Below are 26,553 nucleotides of genomic sequence, written 5' to 3' on the forward strand. Positions count from 1 at the left end.
TGAAGGCCATCAGATTTTTCAAATGATATTGTGGGGTATACATGAAATTCCCCCAAAATTTAATATGTGGGATCAGTGCACTAATTAAACGACTAATTAATTAACAAACTCACTTAAAGTTACTAAGACAATATGTGGGATCGAGGATAAATAAATGAGTAACCTTTTTGTTAAGTTACACGCCCATTTGGTCCAATTTTTTCCAAGTTTTATACAAACGAAGTGAGTTATTTGACTAACACAGCACAACCGTTTAAGAAAAGAAATTGTGATAATAACGAAGAGAAACATAGATATTTAAGTTTTTGAAAAGATCATGTACATCCTAATAAAACTTACAAAATAATTGTAAATATCATGTAGAGCATTGCCTTCGGTCGTTAATTAACATTCATTTTCTTCAAGTAGTGTCCTCATAATGACACATGCATTTATTGTCCTATTTATGTATGTTGTATATTTTAATATCTCTATAACTTCTCAATTCTACCTTTTTCTTTATGTAGCATCATGTTATTCAGAATGCTCTCTCTTGATATTCTTCTTAGTGGTAATGTATCATTTTCTTCTTAGTTCATTTTGCATTGGTATATATGTTAACTTCCTTCTACATTTGTGTATAGTTTTCTCAGAAATCGTATAATTCCAAGATATGTAATAGAAATAAAATTCATCCTAATATAGACTAATTCAATGCTAATATTTTATTATTGTGTAATATGCTTGCTTGTGAACCTGGGACTAATTTATCCTTGAACAAGAGAATATCAGATTTCAAGTTTTGGTGTGGACTATAGTGTTCTTATTTTATTTAAATATTCGTGAATTATTGACAGGGAAGGAGTACTGGAAGGAGTAGGAAGGGAATTGGCTTCTTAGTAGAAGAAATGGGAACACCATAATTGAACTATACCATCTCACAAGTAGCAACCTTTATCAGATGGTAATTACCGCCATATGCTTTGTGCTCAACAATAAACCAAATTCCATTAAGTGCTATGGTTTTAGATGAAAATCAAACCTGTTATCTTTTGATTTTGCATAGATCTATAAGCTAATCTATGTCATTTACAGTCAAATAAAACTTAAAGGTTACAATACATAAATCATTGTACACATGAGGGTCATAACTAGCTAAGAAGTTTAGCAATAAATGAAAATTATACCTCATCTCCCAACTGAAATTATATATAATAGATTTCAAATAAGCACGATAATCTATATAAATAAAGCCTCAGCCCAAACCTGAGATTGGACGAATAAAACCTACCACCAACAATGAATATAATCATTAATTTTGTGCAAAATAATTATGTTCAAAAGAATAATTATATTTTTATATTATTAAAATCATAAATATCTATTTAAAATCTTGTAGAACATAATCTTTGACCAATTGAAAAAGGATGGTCCTAATGATCCGAATGAAATTAAAATTATAGTAATTAATTATCTAAAGTTCAAAATTTTCTGCTACAGACAAGTAATTTGATTGATGTGTTAAACTATCATTATTTAGTAAACAGAAACCCAAATTCCCTAAACAAATTATGTTGCTCTATATTGCTGAACCAATTTCACAACTGTGATAGCCGAGTCAATGCTTATCGTAAAGAATCAATGAACGTTTCAGATTTTAGATGTATCTTCCGTTATTTATATTGATTTTCTACCAAATTTGTACAATCAATATCTTAAATAACCGCCTTCAGATCGACAAATGTACAGCTCAGATCTCAAGAAATTACGACACAGATAAATTACAGTTCAGATCAACTCTTCAGACTTCAACAACAAAGATAAAAATGTGAGTCACAATTATGACATGAAAAACATTAGGCATTTGAACCGTGCTCCTTTTTTCAAATAAAGCTTTATAGAAACGAAACTATCATAACAGAATCCATTGTTTTCACTTTCTTTGCATTTTGTTCTAAATGAAAAGTACAATTTCATGTTTACGATAGGCCTTAATACAGTATCAGCGAAGTCCATATATGGTCCAATTTTGTAACCCAAATTTGCAATTGATGAAGCCCAACAATTGCTGCGCCAATTTATTTCTCCTTGTAAGAATTTATCATGTTATAGTAATCTAAATTTGTTGTACAATTTCATAAAACCCAATAAATGTATTCCCTGTATATATACTTACATAACAAATATGTCCACATACCTATACCAAAAATTAACGACTATATTAAACCACCAATATTTAGGGAGATTGCATGTCCCTCTAAGTTTCAATATTATGTATTCCCTCCTTCAAAATAAATATTTACATAATTATCTATCAAAATTGTAAAAGCTCATATAGTAATATATCCGGTATAACACTAATATATCAAATATCTCCAAAAATATTAAATAATAATATTTAGATTCCAACATATTATACCCTTGACTTCCTCTCTTTCTCTCTGAGTTCCCCATCTCTGGCTACAAACACGCCAAACTCACATATTTATCTCCGGTCGAGTGTTGACTTGAGATAATTAAAATCATATTATCCTCGCGGCTTCCTTATTTTTTCATTTTTTTTTATTTCTTGTTCTCTCTCTCTCTTTCTCTCTCTCTTTTCTCGCGACATGCTCAAAACAGAGAAGAGGTGAAGGAAGCAAAGAGAAGGGGAGAAAGCAAGAGAAACCTGAGAAAAGAATCCACTTAGGATTTGTGATAAGACAATCCTGCAAAGCCACTATTAATAACACTATATTATATCACTACAGTAGTAAGTACTTTCTAGAGCGGAATATTCTTTTATAATAACTAATCTGTATATGTTAGCTTTTTGCTGAAGAAGTTAGTTGGTTTGAGATCAAACTCAGTTGTTCCAGCGCTCTTTAGTTTTTTACCAGATGAATTGAACAATTAATCGGCAACTTACTACTGAAAATTAACCAAAAACTAAAAAAAAAAAATCAATAGAAATTAGAAAATGAAATAATATCATACTGCCACTCTCTCGCTTGTGAGTCATGATTTAAGGAGCATTTATCAAAGCGGCAACTTTACTCTTTGAATCTCTATAGAGACAGAACTAGAAAAATTGAATAAAAGAATTAAATTATAAAATATATAATATATGAAAAGACAAAGAAGAGTAAGGCTAAGGTGCTATGGGTTGCATAGAGAGCTACGGTGCTACGGCTCAATATTCGAGTTTTCAAAATTCAAACGGTCGATCCGAACCGTTCATCTTGTTCTCCATATTAATATGTGTTTGGAGACCAAATTTTACATATTTTGGAAATTTTTTACTATTTTTTTAGATAGGTAGAAAATCAAATATCTGAATGGTGCAAAATTTTTTAGATCAACTGATTTTCTACCAATATAAAAAAATAGTAAAATTTTTTCAAAAAATGTAAAATTTGGTCTCCAAACATATATTAATATGGAGAACAAGATGAACTGTTCGGATCGACTGTTTAAATTTTAAAAACTCGAATATTGAGCAGTAGCACCGTAGCCCTCTATGCAACCCATAGCACCTTAGCCTTACCCGACAAAGAATGTGATCACTGAAAATTTAACAATTACCGACTAAGCTACATACAAATATTTATCATTTTAGAAAAGAACTGAACAATATTAAAACTTTAAACAAACAATAATTTAATTAAATTTCAATATAAATAATTAAAATTTAAAATTATAGAGTTAGGTTAGCAACATTTATCATTGATTTGTCCATCCACATGCTGTCCAAACAAAAATTATCACGTGACTATTTTCCAGACAGATACAAACAAAACAGGTGAAAACCGACTGGACCTTCCAACCGCAAGTTTTATTTTTTATATATTTTTAATTTACACCCAAAAAGAAAATCACGTACAGAATTATATAGCATCCTTTAATTTCTCAAAATTTGTGTTTCTTGCATATATTGTAGTTTATTATGACAAATTTAATTTATTAAATACCATCAATATGAATATACACAAACTAAAAGTGTGATAATAAATTAAAATCAATACTTCACACAGACACAACCAGGTACGGAGCCAGACTTTCGAATTATGAGGATCAAAAATATATGGGAGTCAATCATATACAATTTTTCTATGAAGAATGGAGATCAATTCTATAATATCAAACAATTTTAGTCTAAATTATATAGAAAATCATATTTAAATACAATTATTTTTTTTAAAAATGGAGATCAATTAACCCCTATTTCCTCTTAGTCCCTCCGCCTCTGAACACAACATATATTTAGTGACGAACTCACACGAGAATTCGCATCCTATGAGATATCTCAAATATGTTCTGCACAAATATCAAAGCACAAATAATACTGCCTCTACGCCATTCCGAATAGGCACCTTACAGTTTGGTCCCGTCAAACATAAAATAAATGAACAAGGAGAGAGGACCACAAACATAATAAAAAAAAAAATAGAATAAGGAAAAACCAATATGACTATACAAATTAGAAAATGACATTTCATTATTTCCAATAGACAATTTGTTTGAAAGAGGTTCCGTACTGGAAAACTGATGCATGGGACTTCAAAAATATCGTTCCATTCCGGTTCAACATCGATAAGAATTAATTTACAATGATTGTGTGTAATACATGCACTTGCTTATCTTATCTCTGACAAAAATCCTTCGTGTTAAAAATGAACATGGAAAGGGGACCACGAACATACTAAAAAAACAAAAAAGGGGGAATTTCATGTATCCTCTCAAAGGTTTGAATATTACGTATTCCCCCCACCAAAATCAGTAATTACACATTTGTCCAGTATGATTCTATACTATAACAAATATACCCAATAACATTAAAATAATGATATTTAAAAGTCTAAAATTCACTTATGTACCATAATACCCTCTTCTCTTCCTTTCTCTCTTTCATTTCATTTGAGTGCTTGCTCCAGTAGGTAAGGGAGCTGAGATGCTTAGTATGCTTTGAGTGCTTGCTCCGTCTGAGATGCTTTCTCTATTTCTTTTCTCCCAAAAATGAATCACGAACCCTTCGCTCTTTAAGATGCTAAGGGAGCTGAGACCTTTGGCTGTACCAATTAGGAACCTGATATACAAACCAAAAATCACTCTGACTTAATGCTTTTTCTGTATTTCTTGTTGTGGTAATAATTCTAGATCGTACGAGTTATTTCTAAAAAATATAATCAGGCTCCACACTAGATCTCTTTATAGATCTTATCAATGTTCTAAATAGCGCGCTATAGCGGCGCAACTATAGCGTTTTTCTCCCATAAAAGCTATGGCGCTATGTCCAAATAGCGCCGCTATAGCGCGCTATTTCGCGCTATAGCGCCGCTATTTGGGTATAGCGCAATTTTTTTAACCCGGCCGCTATGATGCGATAAACGCTATTTAAATCATTGGATCTTATCAAACAACTAGGTATAATATCATTTACTGTTTTCAATCTTTCTTAGTAGCGAGAGTGATTTTTAGCTTGCTTCTGATGTACATATTAATTTCCCCATCTGATTTAATTGGAGGATACTTAAATTCACCCACTGCAGAACTATCTATCCGATATCGTTTGTTATCATCCTCTGATTTAAGTTGGTTGATCATCTTGCTAACATAGGTAGAAGAGAAGGGATTGATTATACCGGTTTCACTTTTCCTACTTTCAGACAATCACTAGATGCTTGGTTGCGGCGTTGCCGCAACTGTTTTTGAGCAACGCCGCAACTGTCTTTTGCTGCATCTTGATGAATTGGGGAGGCACATTTTTTCCTCCGAATTTGTAACGTATATATAGAAATTGAAATGAAAGTTTTGGATGAAAATAGAAGAGGGAATTTGTTGAAGAAACAATGCAGCTGGTTTTGGAAAGGCAATATATTATAATTGCATTATCACAGAAATGAAGTTATCACAGGAATGAAGTTGGAGAAGGTAATTATCTTTTGAAGTTTCAACGGAATAATGATTCAACAAACTAATGTGAGATTAATGAAAGCACAAATGTATGTACAAGACTCACTGGTACTACTAGTAAGGCTTACAAATGCAAAAAATAGAGAAAAGATAAATGACTGGTATGAGTGGTATCGCAAGTGGAGTTCATCACTTGGGTACCAAAAACTAAACAGTGTGTGTGTTACTGTGGACCTAGGTTGTGAATTGCTTTGCTTTGAAGTCCTTTGGAGGTGGATGACCAAAATTTTTTATAATCTGAAATAAAAATGAAAGTAAAATAAAATAAGATAATTAATATTTGGAGGCTCTTAAGAAAGAACTACAGCAAAAGAGGAAAAAAAGTAAAAGTAAAATATTTTGTTACTTATAGGAGAATTTGTCAATAGCCCTAACTTTTTTTTTTTTACATGGCATAGGTGAATTTGTTCCCTTGAGCAAATCAAAATTTACATTCAAGTTCAACTGCGAAATTAGAAAATGCACCTCATAATATAGGAAATTTAACTTTTACAAAGATGCCTTGTGCATGGTGTTAAAAATGAATCATACACATATATACCTCATTATTAATCAACCAGATGTTTCAAAATTGTAAAAATTAATCAGATGTTTTAGTAAACTAATTATTTTACTTCATAGGAAGAAGTTTTATCAGGGGCAATTTAGTAAACTAATATTCGTGCAGATTGAAAGTCAGATTTGAGTTACCTTCAGAAATCCAGATTCATATAGTACCAGTGTTCTGATCTTTAGTACGTACAACACATACCTTATATGGAGTACACCATGGGTAATAACAAAATACCAAATATACCCTTTATTCCACCTATATAAAGACCTGATAAATCTATCGAAATTTTCACATATTCGCCCAAATCAACTAATAAAGTAATTGGTATATTACCATAAGGGCTTACATCTCTGATGGATCATGTGCCTCTCTTTCTCTATCTCCGGGCATTAAGGTACAGGTGATTTTGTAGTACTTTTCCTGGAAGTTCCTATCTCCGGGCATTAAGTGACAAGTTCCTGCAAGTTAGCAAGACAACTGAGATGAAAGTCTCAAATACAATTAGGCAATAGTGTCAGTAAGACGATAAAAAATGTTGTCTCCATTCAAATGCCAAAAATTGATACCCAGAAATATACAAATCAAATAAAGTTGCTTATTCAGTAGAAATTTAAGGCAACTCTTGAGAATCTTCGAAGAAATACCTTTCTCAGAGAAGCTGCATGTGCTTCCAACCTATCTATGTCACTCAGATCTGACTTCGGTACTGGTATGTTTTACTATAACGTCGAACAAATTGAATAAAATTTCAAATCTTGTCATTTTTGAAATGTAATGCACACAAACACAAATTATTATAAAAATGCAAATAATAGTTCAATCAAATAGTTCATGAATAAAGCAAGGTGCAGGAATATGCACCTCCGTAGACCGTAGTCACTACACCTTCCTATTGTTTTTAATTGTTATTATTAGCCTGTTTTGTGATTAATTAAACAGGTGGAGTGTAGAACAGCTGTGAACATAGGTTATATTCAGGGTTCTGAAACTCGGAATCGGAATCGGAATCGGATTTTTGACCGCCGAGTTAGAATCGGATGAATCGGCCGGAATCGGAAGAATCGGATCGGTAACTCGAGTTTTTTTGGCAGAACCCTTGTTTTGTAGCCAAAAAATAGTGAAAAATTGATAAAAATAATTTGTAAAAAAACTATGTTAATTAAGACAATATTACACTCACATAATTTACTAATTATATAATGTATTACAAACATTACAAATAGAACACACTTAAGAAAGAAAATTCGTTATCATTGTGAAACTTAAGAAATAAAATGAACCAAATTAATTCAATTTGTGAAAATAAATAAATATATTGAGTTCTAATTAGGAGAATAAAAATACGAATCTCTCGTACTAATAAAAATTATAAAAGTTACAAATCTCGTTCATAATGAATTATATAGCCAAATTAGATATTTATATGCATATATGAATATTATAACGAAAATTTTCTTTTCCAACCAATTTAGTTGAAAACCCCATTTTAATTCTAGATTTGTCTTAACCCTTGGATATTTATATGCTTGATTTTGAATTAGATGAGTTCATATTGAAATTCTGATTTTTTTTGAACCTTTGGATTAAATCAAGCACAAATCCTAAAGAAATCTCACCCATTGATCTTTGAGTGGAATTGAAAATGGGGAATAAGCTCCATTGAGTTAAAATTTCGGGTCCATGACCCCTTTCTCTGCCGACGGGCCCCACAGACCCCCTTTCTTCCTTTTCCCTTCTCCTTCTCCCTTTCCCGCAAGAGTGATCTCTCTCTCTCTCTCTCCTTCTCTGCCACTGAGCACGGGGCCCACTCCGCCTTCCCTCTCTCTCTTTTCCTTCCTGCCAGGAGAAAGAAACGACGGGATTTGATTTCCCCGCTCTCGCCTCTATGCCGTACGAGCCCGTCTCGTCGGCTGTTGGTAGAATCTGCCGATTCTACACTGTTCAACCCGTTTTTTCCTCCAAAACCCGATTCTTCTCTTCTCCTCAGCACAACGCCTACGATAATCGGACAAAACTCGCACAGGTTAGTGAGAATCGGGCAAAATCGGGTAAAACTCGGCTGACTCGGCCGAAAAAATCAGAAAACTTGGCTGACTCGGCACTGTTCATCCGAGTTTTGCCAAAAAACTCGCACGGGCGCGAGAATCGGGTAAAACTCGGCCCGGACACTGCCGATTCCGAGTCGACTCGGCCGAGTCAACTCGGAATCGGCCGATTTTCGGAACCATGGTTATATTAACACAAATTGAGGTCAAATTGAGCATAATAGGCTTTTCTGCGCGTTTGAGGGAATGTTTTTTAGCATACAGATCACATATTAACTCAGTCTGTCGATTTGGGTATTTTCTAGTAAAAATTATGAGGATTATGCTAGAATAACTACCAAAGTGAGGAATAAAGCAAGAGTTGCCTCCCAAAGGACTACGTATGAAGAAAATGAATGTTGGATCTTCATCCAAACCTTGTTACTAGATTGATCTCATAGACATAGTTCGTAAAATAATGATCGATACCTGAGAGGAGATGGCGCATAGAGAGTTAATTGAGGCACGAAGAGAGGTAACAGCTGTCTTGTACCTATGCCTGGCCTGGTGTAGAGATCCTCCGGTACTTACCCCTCCGCTGCCGCCAGAGCCGAATTCCGCCGGATGGGTGGAGTCGGATGCGTCGACTGTTTGCCGGTGACAGGAGGAAATTGAGGTCAAATTTCCACCTTATTTTTTCCCAATAAAGCTAAGCAAGAGATGAATAATGGACAGAAACAGGAGGAAAAAAATGAGAACAAATTTCACCTTGGGAATCATGCGTTCTGAAGGCATTGTTGCTCGCTCGGATTAATTTTCCATGTCCAACGGGGGAAAGCTGAGGCCAGCAGAAGCGAGGAGCGTCGATGGCTTGAGGTTGGGAGCAGATTAGCGACGGAGAAAAAAGGGAAAGGGAAAACTTAATGGGGGAAGAGATGAACAACTGGGAAAGGTGAAACTGATATCTCCAACGGAGTAGATGCGCAACAAAGAGGAGGGGGAGAGGTCACGGACTCACGGACTCACGGACTCACGGAGAAGAAACACGTAGCGGGAGAATTAGTACGTGGCCAGCGCAGAAGAGGAGAAGATGACGCCTGGCGACACGGGCGAATTCCTGAGGGAGAGTAAGATGAATTTTGTAAATGACGTCAGCTGACATCAGCTCAAAATAATCTGATCTCTCCATTTTACATGCGACGGAACAGAGTAGGGGTGTTACTGTAGAATGAACAGTAACACCCCATCCAAAATTAGTATATTTATAATATGGGTCTACTGGTACTAGATGTTGTAATAGGAAAACTGAGTTTGGTCAAATACTGATAATGGGTGCTGTAATAGGAAAATATGAGTAGGATCAATTCTGATAATATATGTTGTAATAGGAAATCTGAGTTTGACTAATGAAAGTTGCTTACCGGCTTGGTTGTTGCAAAAAAATTATAATAATAAAACATCCAAAGATTACGATCAATTCTGTGCAATAAAACATCCTAGTCATCATTCATTTTTTTTCTAGTCATCATCCTAGTCATCATCCAAAAATTATAATAATAAAACATCCTAGTCATCATTCATTTTTTTTCTAGTTCACTTCAGGATAACAAAAGGTCACGATTATGAATCTCTATCTTCGGGTGAATCCTCAATTCGGTTCTCCTGGAGATGTAGACACCAGTTCACAGCGGGGTATATTGTTTTGACTTTTAATTGTGGGAAAATTAGTTATTTGCCACTATAAAATCTTAAAATTGTAAAAATGTCATTCCAAAGTTTGAAATTGTAAAAATGTCACTCTAAACTTCATTAATTTGTAATTTTGCCACTCCAAATAATTAATGACTAAAATACCTTCCCTTCTTCTCCTTCTCTTCTTCTCCTGTCATGGCGAAAGGCACAACTGTCATGCGTTAGGAAAACAACTAATATAACTAATATATCAAGTAAAATCCTACTTTTAATTCTTTTGTTGGAATTGAAAACGTAAATATTATCGGATCCATATTCATTAAAATGAGGCAAAGCCCTGATGCTTTATCGGTCCCATATTCATTAAAATGAAAATGGATCAATTTTATGAGACCCATATTCATTTTAATCGAAAACGTAAACAAAGACCAAAGTCCTGATGCTTCATGTACAAAGGTTGAAAAGCCAGTTTATATCTTTGGGTATTAATGCAGTCTTATCAGCTGTTCCTTTGTGTATTGTATCTTTTCTATCGTTAAACAAATTGAATGCATGACAGCCGTGCCTTTTGCCATGGTAGGAGAAGAAGAGGAGGCCGGAGAAGAAGAAGAGAAGGAGAGTATTTTAGTCATTAATTATTTGGAGTGACAAAATTATAAATTAATGAAGTTTGGAGTGGCATTTTTACAATTTCAAATTTTAGGATGACATTTTTACAATTTGAAGGTTTTGGAGACCAATAGAGACCAATAGAGACCAACAAGAAGGGTAAAATGGGAAATAATATAAAAGTTATGTTAAAAATTATGAATTGGATAAATATGTGAGTTTTTAGAATTTTAAGTGGAAAATATGTAATTACTGATTTTAGAGGGGGAAATACTTAATATTCAAATTTTTGAGGGAATACATGAAATTCCCCCCAAAAAAATAAGGAAAAGACATGACCACAGATAGCCACCATTAAAATAAGAAAAAGCCATGACTAAGCATGGACCCACTAATGAAGTATACAAACAAAAACAGTGGTCAACATTAGTCACCTCAAAATAATAAAAAAAATCACTAGTTTGTTTTATGTGTTTTATTTTATGTGAATGAAATTGACAAAAGATGCAATTTAGACAAGCAAAAGAAACTTGGTCACGGAATCTAAGCTTAGATTTTATAAGAGTAGAACTAGGGTGTTCTTAAAACTTGGTGAACTCAAGTCTAAAACCAATCAAATCAATTTTAAATGACGAATTCAAACTGTTAAAATCCGCATACCTTATAAGTGATACGTCTACATGTGAAAATTTTAAACATTCAAATTAATTTAGTATAAAGTCAAGCGGTTAAAATTAGAAGGTTAATAAATTAATTTTAATGCATTCATTTTTTGAATTTTTTACAACTTGACTCTATGCAAAATTAATTAAAAAAATTTACATGCATAATCATTGCCTGAGACCGATTCGATGGGTTTTAGATTTGAGTTCACCAAGAGGCTTGGTGAACTTAAGAACACCCTAGTTCTACTCATTTTATAATTCTTTCTAAATAGTGATTACATATATTGAATCTTTACTTTAAATTCTATGCATATTAAATATTAAAATTAGCAAAGGAGAAAATAAAGAGTGAATATACTAATTTGAACAACCAAATTGAGTAAAGATTTTAACAAAGCAATTTTGACTTAATTCAGTGTTGTTTTAATTTTAACGAATCATATGTAGTGTTGTTTTAATTTTATAGTCTGTGTTATACGAAATCAAAATCTGCTTTGTTAAAATATTTACCCTCCAAATTCTTCTACATTAAAATGACTCAAACAATTTTTCTTAATATAAAAAAGTGCTATACCTTTTTACATGATTTAAATTAGAAAATGAAAACACAATTTAAGATTTAATATGCCACAGAAAATCAGAGTGAATAAGAATAATCACTGAGAGAAGTAGAAGACAATTGCTAGCTAACTAAGTAGGACCAAGTCTTCCTAGGATCACTTGTATAAAAATAATTATGAAACACTCATCAAAACATAGAAAAAATTGTACAGATTGTGGGGCCCTTCTAAACATGGCAACTTAAAGTAGCACAAGCCTGGGCTTTTGTTTAATATAATTTATATTAAGTAACATAAGTAAATGCTTTGATACTTCTAGAATATATGACTTAGTAACTTAAAAAATCATCTTTTCAAAATATACTTCAAAATAAATTAACTTTCTTTAAAGCAAAACAAATATATTGATATAATAATTGTCACCCCATGACAAGTGGGGCCCACCTCCCTCCAACACTGGTATGGAATTCAGACAAAAACTAGCAACTCAGGATCTGTGTGACAGGAGGATCTTCGTCTCTTTGTTCTACCTAATTATGGGGCCCATACGACAAGTGGCAAGGAATCTCTGCCTTAGATAATTTTGTGGTCGTTTCTTAGTTTTAAACTTCTGATAACATTGCTTTTAATCAATCTTTTATTCATAACTACTTATTCAAAATTTCCAATTATTGGTTTTAATTGATTAGCTAAAAACCCAAAAAAAATCATTACCAACTCAATATTTCAAAATTCTAATGTTACTATTGATTTCTACAAAATTGAGAAGTTACCACATGAGTACCGTGGTTCTGCGCACTACTTATGATTTTCTAGATCATGCGCAGAATCACAGTTTGTAAGTAGTAACATATTAATTTACAGAAATCAATAAATCAATAGTAAAAATAGAATTTTGAAATATTGAGGTGGTAAATAAAAATATTCCACGCTGTGTACTGTTTACTAAATATGAACTGGTAATATAATCAAGTAGCACATGTTTCATACTCTCATGCTGTCAGATAGAAATCAACGGCTCAAAAATGACTACAAACAAATCTAGTCAAGCACCTTCTCCACACGAAAAGGAACCTCTTAAAAATATAACTTATCATCTAATCAAAACATGGTTGCATGGCATGCATGCCATAATTAGCTCTTAAAAATATTTATCCTTATCTATACAAATTAGATATTAATGACACTTTTTTATTCGTTTAACCAGACTGTACTGTATTCGAAAGACGGATAGGTGCAAACACTTTTTTATTCGTTTAACCAGACTGTACTATATAGATAAGGATAAATATTTTTCATATCATAACAAGTATGAGTATAAAAATACTTCCATCTGACCTAGGAGTAGAGTACTTTCGAATAATGAGGGTCAAACAAATATGGAGTCAATCATGTACAAATTTTCAAACTATGAGTATAAATTATTAAAAAATCTATGCGGAGAATGAGAGTCAATTTTACCATGCCATGACATTTTATGCTTAATTATATAAAAAATTTAACATAAAAAAATTTAAAATTAAATGAGAATTAATTGATTCTCATTGGATCTTGTTCAATCCGTCTCTAATTCGACCCGTATCATACCCATTGACACCCCTACTAGCAAGTCTTGTTTGCACTATTAAATTATAATGAGACGACCTCCACAAAAGTGTATAGAATAAATCGAGGTTTTGACCTAAAGGACAAAGCACTAATGATTCTCTTACATCATTCAGAATTTGCTGTTGGTAGAGTACACATAATTTTTTAAGTGGAAAAAGTCTCCAATATTTTTTCTTTAAAGAAATGTTAATGATCTAATTCGAATCGGATTCTAATTGAATTCAAAATGTAAATTCATTAAAATTTGACATAACTTACATGAGAAACCACTTATTCAATACAAATTTTATGATTGAAATACATATTCATATCCATTATTATAGCATATTTCGGACTAAATTTAAATTATGCATAAAACAAGTGAGTATAATTATTTTATACTATATAATTTCTTTTCAGAAAGAAATTATATATATGGGATTCATGTCTATTCCTTTTTCTTCAGTAAGAGAGCTAAAACAGGAAGTTTTAGCTTCTCCTTGAGGAGGTGATTTGCAACATGAGTGGCAAATCTTGAGAACAAGTCATCAACTATAGCGCTACTGAAATGGCTTGCAATCATCGGCTCTAAAACAGACCGTATGACCTTCGCGCAATTTGCACCGCTTTGGACATTGTCGAACACCACATTGTCGTCCAAATCGTGAAATGGATCAAGGTTTGATTCAAATGTATGGAAGTGGATAATATCAAAGAGCCCTTGTAAATTTACGATTGTCTCCACTTCTGCGGCAGAAGGCGCATAAAAAGGTAGATTGAAAGTGTCCAACTTTTCTTCTTCCACGAGTCCCTTCAAATGTAAAAAAATGCACAATGAAATACAAAAGTGAGACATCTTTAATTTTACATATATATGACAGAAATAATTAGTGAGTTGTATGTATCTCTCGCTATATAGCCCCTTGATCTTTGCGCTGGCCATAAGAGGTATATATATAGGAAGTAATTAATGTAGGGCTCCTTGAGATTGAAACAATTATTTTTTGATGCAACCATAGGTAGAACTCTGACATTGTGTTCCACTATAATAACTTTGGGTGCCATAAGATTCTATAATTTTATTCTCATTAATATTTGAAATTTCAAGATTCTAGAACAAGTTCAGTTGTGAAACAAATCTAATCCATCTATAACAAGCTAGAACAATTAATTGTTGAAGGATTTCTTTGAGTGGTTAATATTGAAAATTAATTGAGAATTCGAGATGTGCAACTTAATTGTCATTCATAACTTAAGAAAATTTATTGCACACTATAGGATTTCTGCTAATACCTCTCGGACCATTGAATCCAGTGACTCAGCAACTGATCCCCAGATTGTGCTCAGCTCTCCATCTAATATGTTCTCTTTATTCCTTCCCAGAAATGATAACACCATCTGACCACAAGGTACTAGCTCGTCAAAGCGGAGCTTGAGAAAATGCGAGAAGTCCCTATGGAACTGTTCCTGGTATAGTTTCACCACAAGAGGTGGGCTTGTTTTTCCAATGTATATGTTTCCTTTGTTTAGAGGCATTCCATTTCTTTTGTCCCCTATTTCTTTAGGCACCTATATATTTTATATACATAAAAAGTTGTTAAACTAGACAAGATAAAGTAAATCGTTTGAATACCATAGAGCTTAGTACGTAGTATGCATGATGGTGAAAAGACTTGAGTCAAATAATATGACCTTCAGAAATCATTCAGTGATATTATAATAAGACTTGAGTCAAATATATCACTCAATCATATAATAATTTAATTGTCAATATTGAAATTTAGTACAGTTTCAATGTAAATAATCTATAAGATTTAGATTTTCAAGGTTAATATTCTATAAGTTTCAATGTAAATATTCAAATTTAATTGTCAATATTCATTCAGTTATGTACCATAAGATTTAGATGCACTGCACAAAAATTATCTAAAATATTATACACATCTCATTATCTTGTTCCTAGTATTGAGCTTTTAAACTTTTAACTAAAAGTTCTGTCCAGAAAAGTACATGTACATATATACCTGAGAAATCCACATGAGCGAATATGAGGAATGGAAGAACTGAACACTCTGGCGAGGAAAAAGCCGTCCGTAGAAAGATCCGGGCAAGCCTGCAACAAAATGGGGAACACTAATGGAACCTTTCTCTGCCCTTACACTCTCCTCACCATTGTTGAGCGACTGAAAGATGTTGTTGAAATCATTATTGGGAAGGTCATTTAAGAAGAATAGCATCTCTGGCGGCTGCTGTCCCGACCTCAGACATTGATTGCTGATGATTTTTATCACTTTGGACAAAACAACAAGTGTGTTCGGCCCAGAAGAGCTGCCTAGATCAGCCACCACCATCTTCTCAGGAAGAAGATTTCTGTATATTTCTCCAATGGCTTCCTCGAGCATAGGCGTGATGGTTAGTATAGCCTTCTCCTGATAATTTAATAACACATGTTACATGATATATCCATAAACAATAACAAAATGAAAGAATGTTAATGCTGTTAATTAGAAAATGGGCACATTTAAGGCCACAAAAATGTTTCTTCTTTTTTATCTTCACATAGTATATGGCTAGGGTGAATGTATTAATTGGTCAATTAGTTAAATGGTTAGGGTGAATGTATTAGGGTTTTCTTGATAAATTAAATTATTTGTTTTTCTAGAGTTATGTTGGATTGTGCAATTTATGAACTTAATACTTATGTCATGTTTATTGGCATTTATGTTCTAGGGTACCTAAAGGGTTCCATGTAACCTCTAAGTTGAGATGTTGTCATTTGCAATTTGTATAATAGTAAAAAAGTAAGTGTGTAAGAAAAATATCGATTATAGAAGTTAAATTTCTAGCATAAACTGTTCTGCCTTGCACTAATAAAATATATTAAGTTTTTATTAAATACTAACAAATGTAACTTCTACCTGTATCTTGCTATTGGCAGCATAACTTGTTTCACCGCTGCCGCCAACCATGTAAAGAACTTTTTGAACATCCATTGGTCCGAGACTCGTCTTGTTTTTCTTGTTGTTCTGCTTCTTTAGTTGCAATGCATGTACATCTGTGCAAAGGTAGTATTTATATGCATATTTCAACATATGAGGTCATACAATAATACGTATGTAAGATGGTCGGTGTGAGAAGATTCTAGAAAACGAATTACCGCCAAATCACTAATTGAAAGTGACATAAGATATTAAATGGATGCAATGACATACACAAATGCTCTCACCTTTAACATTCGCCGCGCATTGTATCCGGACAAAACTGCGTTTATTTATTAAAAAATACACGCAAGATAATAAAAAAAAGAACAATTATATTATTCCCCCCCATTCCATTCTCCCACCATCCCCCCACTCTATCTCTCTCCAAATTAGTTTTATCTCATTTCAATCCCGTTCACATTTCTCACAATATATGAGAAATTTTGCAAATCTAAAATCACGAACGTTTTCTACGTAATTTTCTCTTTTAAATAAGATCCATGATGACATACTTTCGGACAAGTCGTTACAGAAGTATTTATCCCTCATCGTGCAAGTATTTATACCTATATAGACATATGAAAGTATTACTATCAATTATTATAAGCATTTATACTGATATATGAAAGTATTAATATCAAGTATTATAAGTATTTATACTGACATATGAAAGTATTAATATCATGTATTTTAAGTATTTATACTGACATATGAAAGTATTAATATCAAGTATTATAAGTATTATATGCAAAAAAATACTTTCAAGTATAGATATAAATACTTGCACTATGAGAGATAAATACTTCTGTCACGACTTGCTCGAAAGTATGTCATCATGGATCTCATTTGAAAGAGAAAATTACGTAGAAAACATTCATGGTTTTAGATTCGCAAAATTTCTCATAGATTGTGAGAAATGTGGACGAGATTGAAATGAGATAAAAAAAAACCCACCTCTAAAAACGTGCATGGTCCCCCCATGTGATTTGAGATTCCCCCCACTCTCCATGAAAAAAACTTGCATGGTCCCCTAAATACTTTCGTTCTTAGAGATAAATACTTCTGTACGTAAGTATTAATACCTTATGAAAAAAAAATGACAGCTGGAGTTTTTTGACGTTTTGTGCGGGGTTAATTGCGGGGTGGGAGGTGCGGGGTTAATTATCAGCCTCCTAAAAAAAAATGTCTACCTATCACCAATAAAAAATTTAAACGACCAATGTTGTAAAATTAAAATAAAGTTACAACAGAAATAAGTAAATAATAAGAGAGAGATAGAGATAGCAATAACAAAATTTTATTATCTTCTTTTGTGTATTCTATATGTATATCTTCTTTATTTACAAAGTATTTATTTATAAACTAGGAAGATACGTTACAATAATAAATGAGAAAATGAATACTCATAGTAGTGGGGTAGTGAGCAATGAATTGAGGATTAATATTAGGAGTTACAAAATGAACATCCACATAAATCCTATTTTATAACAATTTTCCTTGAATGTTCATCTTTCATTATACGCTGTTAATATGATACTTCAAAATCGATATTAACATGATACTTCATGATCATGTATTGCCTCAATAAAAACCTTATCATAATATATATATTTTTGTAATCTTTTTGACATTTTTTCATAAATAAATCTAAAAAAAATGACATATTAAATGACAAATAGCATTCCTTAAATGATTTCAATAAATAGAAATAAATGTAGACATGACAAATCAATGAATTCAAAAATTCCTTAAATAACATTAAAGAAATTAGGACATTTCACAAGGATGATATAATTTGCATGCGTAGAGTACGTGTCTAAATAAATTTAGACTTCTACACATAAAATAACCTAAAAAATATGCATATAATCAGAATATTTGATTGGAGGGCTGTTATATTTAATCCGAAATTGTATGTTAAATGGCTAACAATTTTGAATGCTAGCTAATTATAGATATAATAAAAAATAAAAATCATACACGAATCTTAAAAACAAATTGTGTACAAAATTTCTTGTATAAACTGTGTATATAATAACCTTAATTATTATACATAGTTACTATTGCCAGATATAAACAAAAGCATTAATGATTCTCTTACATAATCTAGAATTTGCTTTCAGTAGAGTACACAGGATTCTTTTAAGTGAAAAAAATAATTGTGGTGAATTTGGTAAAACAAAATAACAACTATCCAAAAATTAGAATCACCGTGAATGGTTTAAATTCATTATTTGAAACTGATTTGATAAATTCTTGGATTAGTGATATTCATGAAATTGTACCTTCGATAATTTCACAGATGTTGTCCTTCTCACAGATCCAATAAAAGCATCAATTTTTTGTTAATGGTCTTTAAATCAAATCGAATTCTAATATAATTCAAAATGTAATTCATTAAAAATGTTACAAAATTTATATAAGAATCTACGAACTGTCAAATTATTAGAAAAATATAAACACAACACTCCCAAGAAACTCCCTTCTCTCTTATGTTTTATTTCATTCAAGAGAAAGATTACAAAAATTTTATTTTAGGATACTCCATAGAGATGGGCAGTAGCCTCTCATATAGCCTTTCTAGTTATTTCATTCCTTAATCTAGAATTGTCTAAATAATACATTAATTGTCAAGATATTACATTTATTGGAAACTTAAATATTCCGATGTTTTTTTCGCTGATCCTCTTCTGATCTTTTGTGATCTTCTTTGGCTCATGCTAAGTAATTGGTGACCAATAGCATGCCCCTTGTCCCTGTCTCCTCTCCAATAATTTGTACCCTTGACTACTACAGTACTACTACAAGTCTTTGATAAATTAAAGCTATTTTGTTCTTTACTTCTATTTCCGAAATCAAAATGATAATGTATATACGGTCCGAAATGACGCTTGATATTCTTTGCCAACTGAGAGAGCTGCATTTGTTCTTGTTTTTTTGGTTGGATTAGTCTATTTTAGTGTGGTATTTGGTGTGGCATTCTTTTGTTCGTTAATTTTGTTGGGTAATTTCTCAATTTTGTTGGGTCCAAATATTTTAAAAATGTATTGGTCATTTAATATAATTAATTGATCGAATAGTCAAGAATAATTATGTCATAAACAAATTTTAATAAATATGTTTAAAAATTTAGAGATTTTAAGGTGTCTGATCTTCAATGAATATAAGGCCTATAACAATGCCTTGTATTTTACAAAATAGATTTCCTAAGAAAACAAATAGGGAACAATCAGGTTACAATAAAACTTCATATGGATCATGTTCCACAAAATCTGGTGACCTAATAAAGGCCTGTTGGGCTGGGTCATCTGCCCACTAAAGCGATAATCAAACATATTTTTTTCATTATCAAATTTGATATGAAATCTATCTATAAATTGTAAAAACATGTCTACAATTTTTATTTTTTTATTTTAAACAAATATTATGTTTAAAAAAATATTAAATGATTGGGCTCAGACAACGAACTTAATCCAGTTCATATATATTAAAATCAAAATAAAAGAAAGTGAAATTTTTCGACATTCAAATGCAACTCAAATCTATTTTTCTTATGGTAATTTTTTGAAAGTGTTAAAACGAATGGTTGACATGTATTGCACTAAAAATTAAAAAAAAAGTATACGTGGACAGGGTTTTATATGTTTTCGTATATAATATATAACATGTCACCTATACCACACTATTAGAATTTTTGCTTTTTCCATGCTTCCAAAAATAACTACTTCCAAAAATGGCTATTTCTAAGGACTTACTCTTGAAAAAAGTCCAAAAATCGCCATTTCCAAGTGCTACCCTTGAAAAAATTACCGTTGATAATACCCTCCCTAGAAATAGTCAGTATTTCCAAGGGGACCGTTGGAAATACTCTTTTCTGACTTTTTCCAAGGGACTGCTCTTGAAAAAAGTGCCGTTGGAAATACTTTCAAACTTGACCTCTGTCTGGATTATTTCCAACGGGAGCATTAGTGGGGCCCACCTTAGTTTTTTCCAAGGGGATCAAACGAGGGACCTACCAGATTATTTCCAAGAAAAGTGAATGTGGGTCCCACCTGTTTATTTCCAAGAGCAATGTACATGGGACCCACTTGAGTATTTCCAAGGGCTAATATTTGCATGGGAAGATAATTTTTATTATTCTATTGATTAACCATGGTAATGACAAGCCTAAATGACATCATATAAGCATGCCCTTATTCTACAATCCTTTCTATAGCAACTCAATACTGACCCATTTACATTCCCTAATTCTTATTTAGCCAAATCAACAAACACATTGAAATATAGAGAATAAACATTTAATTAACATTAATATATTGACATAGTATCATAAAAATACATTGTTCCAAAATACCAAAACATAAAAGTGCTAAATAAAACTTCTATATATACTCAAGATATGCCCTAATTAAAGACAACTAGCAAAATAATATTTACAATTGACTAAATTGCAAAAATGTTTTTACGAGAACAATGCAGTCATTCTTCCTTTTATCTTGCCATGCTGTTCTCACTGCAAAAATGAAAAAGTGAGTTAGTTTGTTTTGGAGAACATAGTATTGTTGATTGTTGGATATTTGGATTTTTCAAGCATTGTTGTTTCAATCCTATACCAAAAAGTACAAGTATATAAACACTTGATACAAATTTTGAATTTTACGAATTATAAACAAAAAAAATGTTAGACTGACTAATATATATATATTATGCATTTACAAATCAACTCATTGATTCTAAGGGTCACTAAGATGTCAGCTAGAAACTAGGTATTCTAAATACAGCTTTAATTGTTAGGAAAACCCCACTGGAAATTACTAAAGTCAATCTTACAAAAAATGGAATAGATAATAAAACCAGTTCCAACAACCATGAGATGAGGATACTTCTTCATTTAACTATCAAAATTATAAAAACTCATATAGTAATATATCCGGTATAACACTATAATATATCAAATATCTACAAAAATATTAAATAGTAATATTTAGATTCCAATATATTATACCCTTGACTTCCTCTCTCTCTGAGTTCCCCATCTCCGGCTCCAAACACGTCAAACTCACATATTTATCTCCGGTTGAGTGTTGACTTGAGATAATTAAAATCATATTTTCCTCGCGGCTTCCTTATTTTTTCATTTTTTTTTTATTTCTTGTTCTCTCTCTCTCTCTTCTCGCGACATGCTCAAAACAGAGAAGAGGTGAAGAAAGCAAAGAGAGAAGGGGAGAAAGCAAGAGAAGCCTGAGAAAAGAATACACTTAGGATTTGTGATAAGACAATCCTGCAAAGCCACTATTAATAACACTATATTATAACACTACAGTAGTAACTACTTTGTACAGCGGAATATTCTTTTATAATAACTAATCTGTATATGTTAGCTTTTTGCTGAAGAAGTTAGTTGGTTTGAGATCAAACTCAGTTGTACCAGCACTCTTTAGTTTTTTACCAGATGAATTGGACAATTAATCGGCAACGTACTTACTACTGAAAATTAACCAAAAAAAAAAAAAACAATATAAATTATTTTGAGACAATTATACATGCTGTCCATGTTGGTGAGGCTGTTATTTAAGATATTGAGATCTGAGCTGTACATTTGTCTGTGATAATTAGACAAATGTACAGTGATTTTGTACAATCAATATCTTAAATAACCGCCTCACAGACAAATGTACAGTGATTTTGTACCAAATTTATAAAATCAATATCTCTCTGCTTCAATTATTTTTTCGCTCCATTGAAACGTCTAATTATAACACCTCACAGACAAATGTACTGCTTCAATTATACATACAAACAAAAATTATCACGTGACTGTTTTCCAGACAGATACAAACAAAACAGGTGAAAACCGACTGGACCTTTCCAGTCGCAAGTTTTATTTTTTATACATTTTTAATTTACACCCAAAAAGAAAATCTAGTACAGAATTATATAGCATCCTTTAATTTCTCAAAATTTGTGTTTCTTGCATATATTGTAGTTTATTATGACAAATTTAATTTATTAAATACCAACAATATGAATATACACAAACTAAAAGTGTGATAATCAATTAAAATCAATACTTCTCACAGACACAACCAGGTGCGGAGCCAGACTTTCGAATTATGAGGATCAAAAATATATGGGAGTCAATCATATATAATTTTTCTATGAAGAATGGAGATCAATTCTATAATATCAAGCTATTTTAGTCTAAATTATATAGAAAATCATATCTAAATACAATTTTTTTTTAAAAACATGAAGGTCAATTGATCCCTATTTCCTCTTAGTCCCTCCGCCTCTGAACACAACATATATTTAGTGACGAACTCACACGAGAATTCGCATCCTATGAGATATCTCAAATATGTTATGCACAAATATCAAAGCACAAATAATACTGCCTCTACGCCATTCCGAATAGGCACCTTACAGTTTGGTCCCGTCAAACATAAAATAAATGAACAAGGAGAGAGGACCACAAACATAATAAAAAAAAATAGAATAAGGAAAAACCAATATGACTATACAAATTAGAAAATGACATTTCATTATTTCCAATAGACAATTTTTTTGAAAGAGGTTCCGTACTGGAAAACTGATGCATGGGACTTCAAAAATATCGTTCCATTCCGGTTCAACATCGATAAGAATTAATTTACAATGATTGTGTGTAATACATGGAACATGGAAATGGGACCACAAAATACTAAAAAAGAACAAAAAAAAGGGAGAATTTTATGTATCCCCTCAAAAGTTTGAATATTACGTATTTCCCCTTCCAAAATCAGTAATTACATATTTCCCCTTTATAATTGTTAAAACTCACATATTTATCCAAAATATTACTATACTATAACAAATATACCCAAACAAATATACCCAATAACATTAAAATAATGATATTTAAAATTCTAAAATTCACTTATGTACCATAATACCCTCTTCTCTTCCTTTCTTTCTTTTCTTTCTCTCTTTCATTTCATCTGAGTGCTTGCTCCAGTAGGTAAGGGAGCTGAGATGCTTAGTATGCTTTGAGTGCTTGCTCCGTCTGAGATGCTTTCTCTATTTCTTTTCTCCCAAAAATGAATCACGAACCCTTCGCTCTTTAAGATGCTAAGGGAGCTGAGACCTTTGGCTCTACCAATTAGGAACCTGATATACAAACCAAAAATCACTCTGACTTAATGCTTTTTCTGGATTTCTTGTTGTGATAATGATTCTAGATCGTACGAGTTATTTCTAAAAAATATAACCACACTAGATCTCTTTATAGATCTTATCAAACAACTAGGTATAATATCATTTACTGTTTTTAGTCTTTCTTAGTAGCGAGAGTGATTTTAGCTTGCTTCTGATGTACATATTAATTTCCCCGTCTGATTTAATTGGAGAGGATACTTAAATTCACCCACTGCAGAACTATCTCTCTGATATCGTTTGTTATCATCCTCTGATTTAAGTTGGTTGATCATCTTGCTAACATAGGTAGAGGAGAAGGGATTGATTATACCGGTTTCACTTTTCCTACTTTCAGAACATATACTGGTACTAGATGTTGTAATAGGAAAACTGAGTTTGGTCAAATACTGATAAATTGGTGCTGTGTAATAGGAAAATATGAGTAGGATCAATTCTGATAATATATGCTGTAATAGGAAATCTGAGTTTGACCAATGAATGTTGCTTACCGGCTTGGTTGTTGCAAAAAAATTATAATAATAAAACATCCAAAGATTACGATCAATTCTGTGCAATATTCCTAGTCATCATTCATTTTTTTTCTAGTTCACTTCAGGATAACAAAAGGTCACGATTATGAATCTCTATCTTCGGGTGAATCCTCAATTCGGTTCTCCTGGAGATGTAGACACCAGTTCACAGCGGGGTATATTGTTTTGACTTTTAATTGTGGGAAAATTGGTTATTTGCCACTATAAAATCTTCAAATTGTAAAAATGTCATTCCAAAATTTGAAATTGTAAAAATGCCACTCTAAACTTCATTAATTTGTAATTTTGCCACTCTAAATAATTAATGACTAAAATACCTTCCCTTCTTCTTCTTCTCTTCTTCTCCTGTCTCCTCTTCTTCTCCTGCCATGGCGAAAGGCACTGTCATGCGTTAGAGAAACAACTAATAGAACTAATATATCAAGTAAAACACTACTTTTAATTCTTTTGTTGGAATTGAAAACGTAAATATTATCGGACCCATATTCATTAAAATGAGGAAAAGCCCTGATACTTTATCGGTCGCATATTCATTAAAATGAAAATGGATCAATTTTATCGGACCCATATTCATTTTAATCGAAAACGTAAACAAAGACCAAAGCCCTGATGCTTCATATACAAAGGTTGAAAGGCCAGTTTATATCTTTGGGTATTAATGCAGTGTTATTAGCTGTTCCTTTGTGTATCGTATCTTTTCTATCATTAAACAAATTGAACGCATGACAGCTGTTCCTTTCGCCATGGTAGGAAAAGAAGAGGAGGCTGGAGAAGAAGAAGAGGAGAAGGAGGGTATTTTAGTGATTAATTATTTGGAGTGGCAAAATTACAAATTAATGAAGTTTGGAGTGACATTTTTACAATTTCAAATTTCGAAATGTCATTTTTACAATTTGAAGGTTTTGGAGTGGCAAATAACAAATTTTCCCTTTAATTGTTGTCAATAAGTAACGTCTAAGAGACCAATAGAGACCAAGAAGAAAGGTAAAATGGGAAATAATATAAAAGTTATGTTAAAAATGATGAATTGGATAAATATGTGAGTTTTTAGAATTTTAAGGGGAAATATGTAATTACTGATTTTGGAGGGGAAAATACATAATATTCAAACTTTTGAGGGGGATACATGAAATTCCCCCAAAAAAATGAGGAAAAGAAATTAGAAAATGACATTTAGACAAATTTTTGTTGGACAACCACAGATAGTCTCCATTAAAATAAGGAAAAGCCATGACTAAGCATGGACCCACTAATGAAATATACAAACAAAAACAGAGGCCAACATTAGTCACCTCAAAATAAAAAATAAAAAAAAATCACTAGTCTATTTTATGTCTTTTATTTTATGTGAATGAAATTGACAAAAGATGCAATTTAGACAACCAAAAGAAACTTGGTCACGGAATCTAAGCTTAGATTTTATAAGAGTAGAACTAGGGTGTTCTAAAAACTTGGTGAACTCAAGTCTAGAATCAATCAAATCGGTTTCAAATAACAAATTCGAATGGTTGAAATCCGCCTACCTTACGAGTGATACGTCTACATGTGAAAATTTTAAACATTCAAATTAATTTAGTATAAAGTCAAGCGGTTAAAATTAGAAGGTTAATAAATTAATTTTAATGCATTCATTTTTTGAACTTTTTTGACCACTTGACTCTATTCAAAATTAATTAAAAAAATTAAAAAAATTTACATGCAAAATCATTGTCTGAGACCGATTCGATGGGTTTTAGACTTGAGTTCACCAAGAGGCTTAATTTAGTAAATGAGAAAATAAAGAGTGAATATACTAATTTGAACAACCAAATTGAGTTAAGATTTTAACAAAGCAATTTTGACTTAATTTAGTACTGTTGTTTTAATTTTAACGAATCATATGTAGTGTTGTTTTAATTTTATAGTCTGTGTTATATGAAATCAAAATCTGCTTTGTTAAAATATTTACCCTCCAAATTCTTAATATAAAAAAGTGCTATACCTTTTTACATGATTTAAATTAGAAAATGAAAACACAATTTAAGATTTAATATGCCACAGAAAATCAGAGTGAATAAGAATAATCACTGAGAGAAGTAGAAGACAATTGGTAGCTAACGAAGTAGTACCAAGTCTTCCTAGGATCACTTGTATAAAAATAATTATGAACCAATCATCAAAACATACAAAAATTTGTACAGATTGTGGGGCCCTTCTAAACATGGCAACTTAAAGTAGCACAAGCATG

At 31.9% G+C, this 26,553-nt stretch overlaps 2 protein-coding genes and 1 long non-coding RNA gene across 11 annotated transcripts; all 3 read right to left on the reverse strand.

The window, feature by feature from the left end:
* Positions 1 to 4,535: 4,535 nt before the first annotated feature.
* On the reverse strand, positions 4,536 to 9,930 carry LOC144546042 (uncharacterized). Of its 9 annotated transcripts, none has more exons than XR_013508681.1 (6): positions 9,277 to 9,930; positions 8,998 to 9,155; positions 8,101 to 8,479; positions 7,129 to 7,203; positions 6,831 to 6,942; positions 4,536 to 5,044 (listed from the first exon to the last, which is right to left on the reverse strand). XR_013508681.1 is itself a non-coding variant. In XM_078294589.1 (5 exons), the coding sequence occupies exons 3-5, from the start codon at positions 8,102 to 8,104 to the stop codon at positions 4,867 to 4,869; spliced, it is 294 nt and encodes a 97-aa protein (XP_078150715.1). In that variant the 5' UTR covers positions 8,105 to 8,479; positions 8,998 to 9,155; positions 9,277 to 9,930; the 3' UTR covers positions 4,536 to 4,866. The 9 variants fall into 9 exon arrangements, 4 of the variants coding, with proteins under 4 accessions (XP_078150715.1, XP_078150714.1, XP_078150713.1 ...); XR_013508678.1 differs by lacking the exon at positions 4,536 to 5,044 and adding an exon at positions 5,872 to 6,168 and having other exon boundaries at positions 6,818 to 6,942; XR_013508679.1 differs by lacking the exon at positions 4,536 to 5,044 and adding an exon at positions 5,872 to 6,168 and having other exon boundaries at positions 9,277 to 9,929.
* Positions 9,931 to 13,862: 3,932 nt separating this feature from the next.
* LOC144546542 (anthranilate O-methyltransferase 3-like) lies at positions 13,863 to 16,693 on the reverse strand. Its single transcript, XM_078295087.1, has 4 exons — positions 16,540 to 16,693; positions 15,646 to 16,050; positions 14,915 to 15,190; positions 13,863 to 14,432 (listed from the first exon to the last, which is right to left on the reverse strand). The coding sequence occupies exons 1-4, from the start codon at positions 16,612 to 16,614 to the stop codon at positions 14,070 to 14,072; spliced, it is 1,119 nt and encodes a 372-aa protein (XP_078151213.1). The 5' UTR covers positions 16,615 to 16,693; the 3' UTR covers positions 13,863 to 14,069.
* A 4,193-nt stretch (positions 16,694 to 20,886) lies between these two features.
* On the reverse strand, positions 20,887 to 21,851 carry LOC144546540 (uncharacterized). Its single transcript, XR_013508824.1, has 2 exons — positions 21,608 to 21,851; positions 20,887 to 21,115 (listed from the first exon to the last, which is right to left on the reverse strand). It is a non-coding gene; the product is annotated as an uncharacterized LOC144546540 (long non-coding RNA).
* Between the last annotated feature and the right edge of the window lie 4,702 nt (positions 21,852 to 26,553).

The sequence above is a fragment of the Carex rostrata genome, chromosome 29 (genome assembly GCF_964058835.1).
Source record: "Carex rostrata chromosome 29, lpCarRost1.2, whole genome shotgun sequence".
Taxonomy (NCBI): domain Eukaryota; kingdom Viridiplantae; phylum Streptophyta; class Magnoliopsida; order Poales; family Cyperaceae; genus Carex; species Carex rostrata.

Excerpts from the sequence above, each read along its gene's own strand:
- LOC144546042 (XM_078294587.1), bottom strand. Across the intron at positions 6,943-8,100 it reads TTCCACTCAAAGATCAATGG|GAACTTGTCACTTAATGCCC; the intron begins GTGAGATTTCTT and ends GCTAACTTGCAG.
- LOC144546542 (XM_078295087.1), bottom strand. The coding sequence starts at position 16,614 with ATGGATGTTCAAAAAGTTCTTTACATGGTTGGCGGCAGCGGTGAAACA. Across the intron at positions 15,191-15,645 it reads CGCTCATGTGGATTTCTCAG|GTGCCTAAAGAAATAGGGGA; the intron begins GTATATATGTAC and ends TAAAATATATAG. Across the intron at positions 14,433-14,914 it reads TGGATTCAATGGTCCGAGAG|GGACTCGTGGAAGAAGAAAA; the intron begins GTATTAGCAGAA and ends TTACATTTGAAG.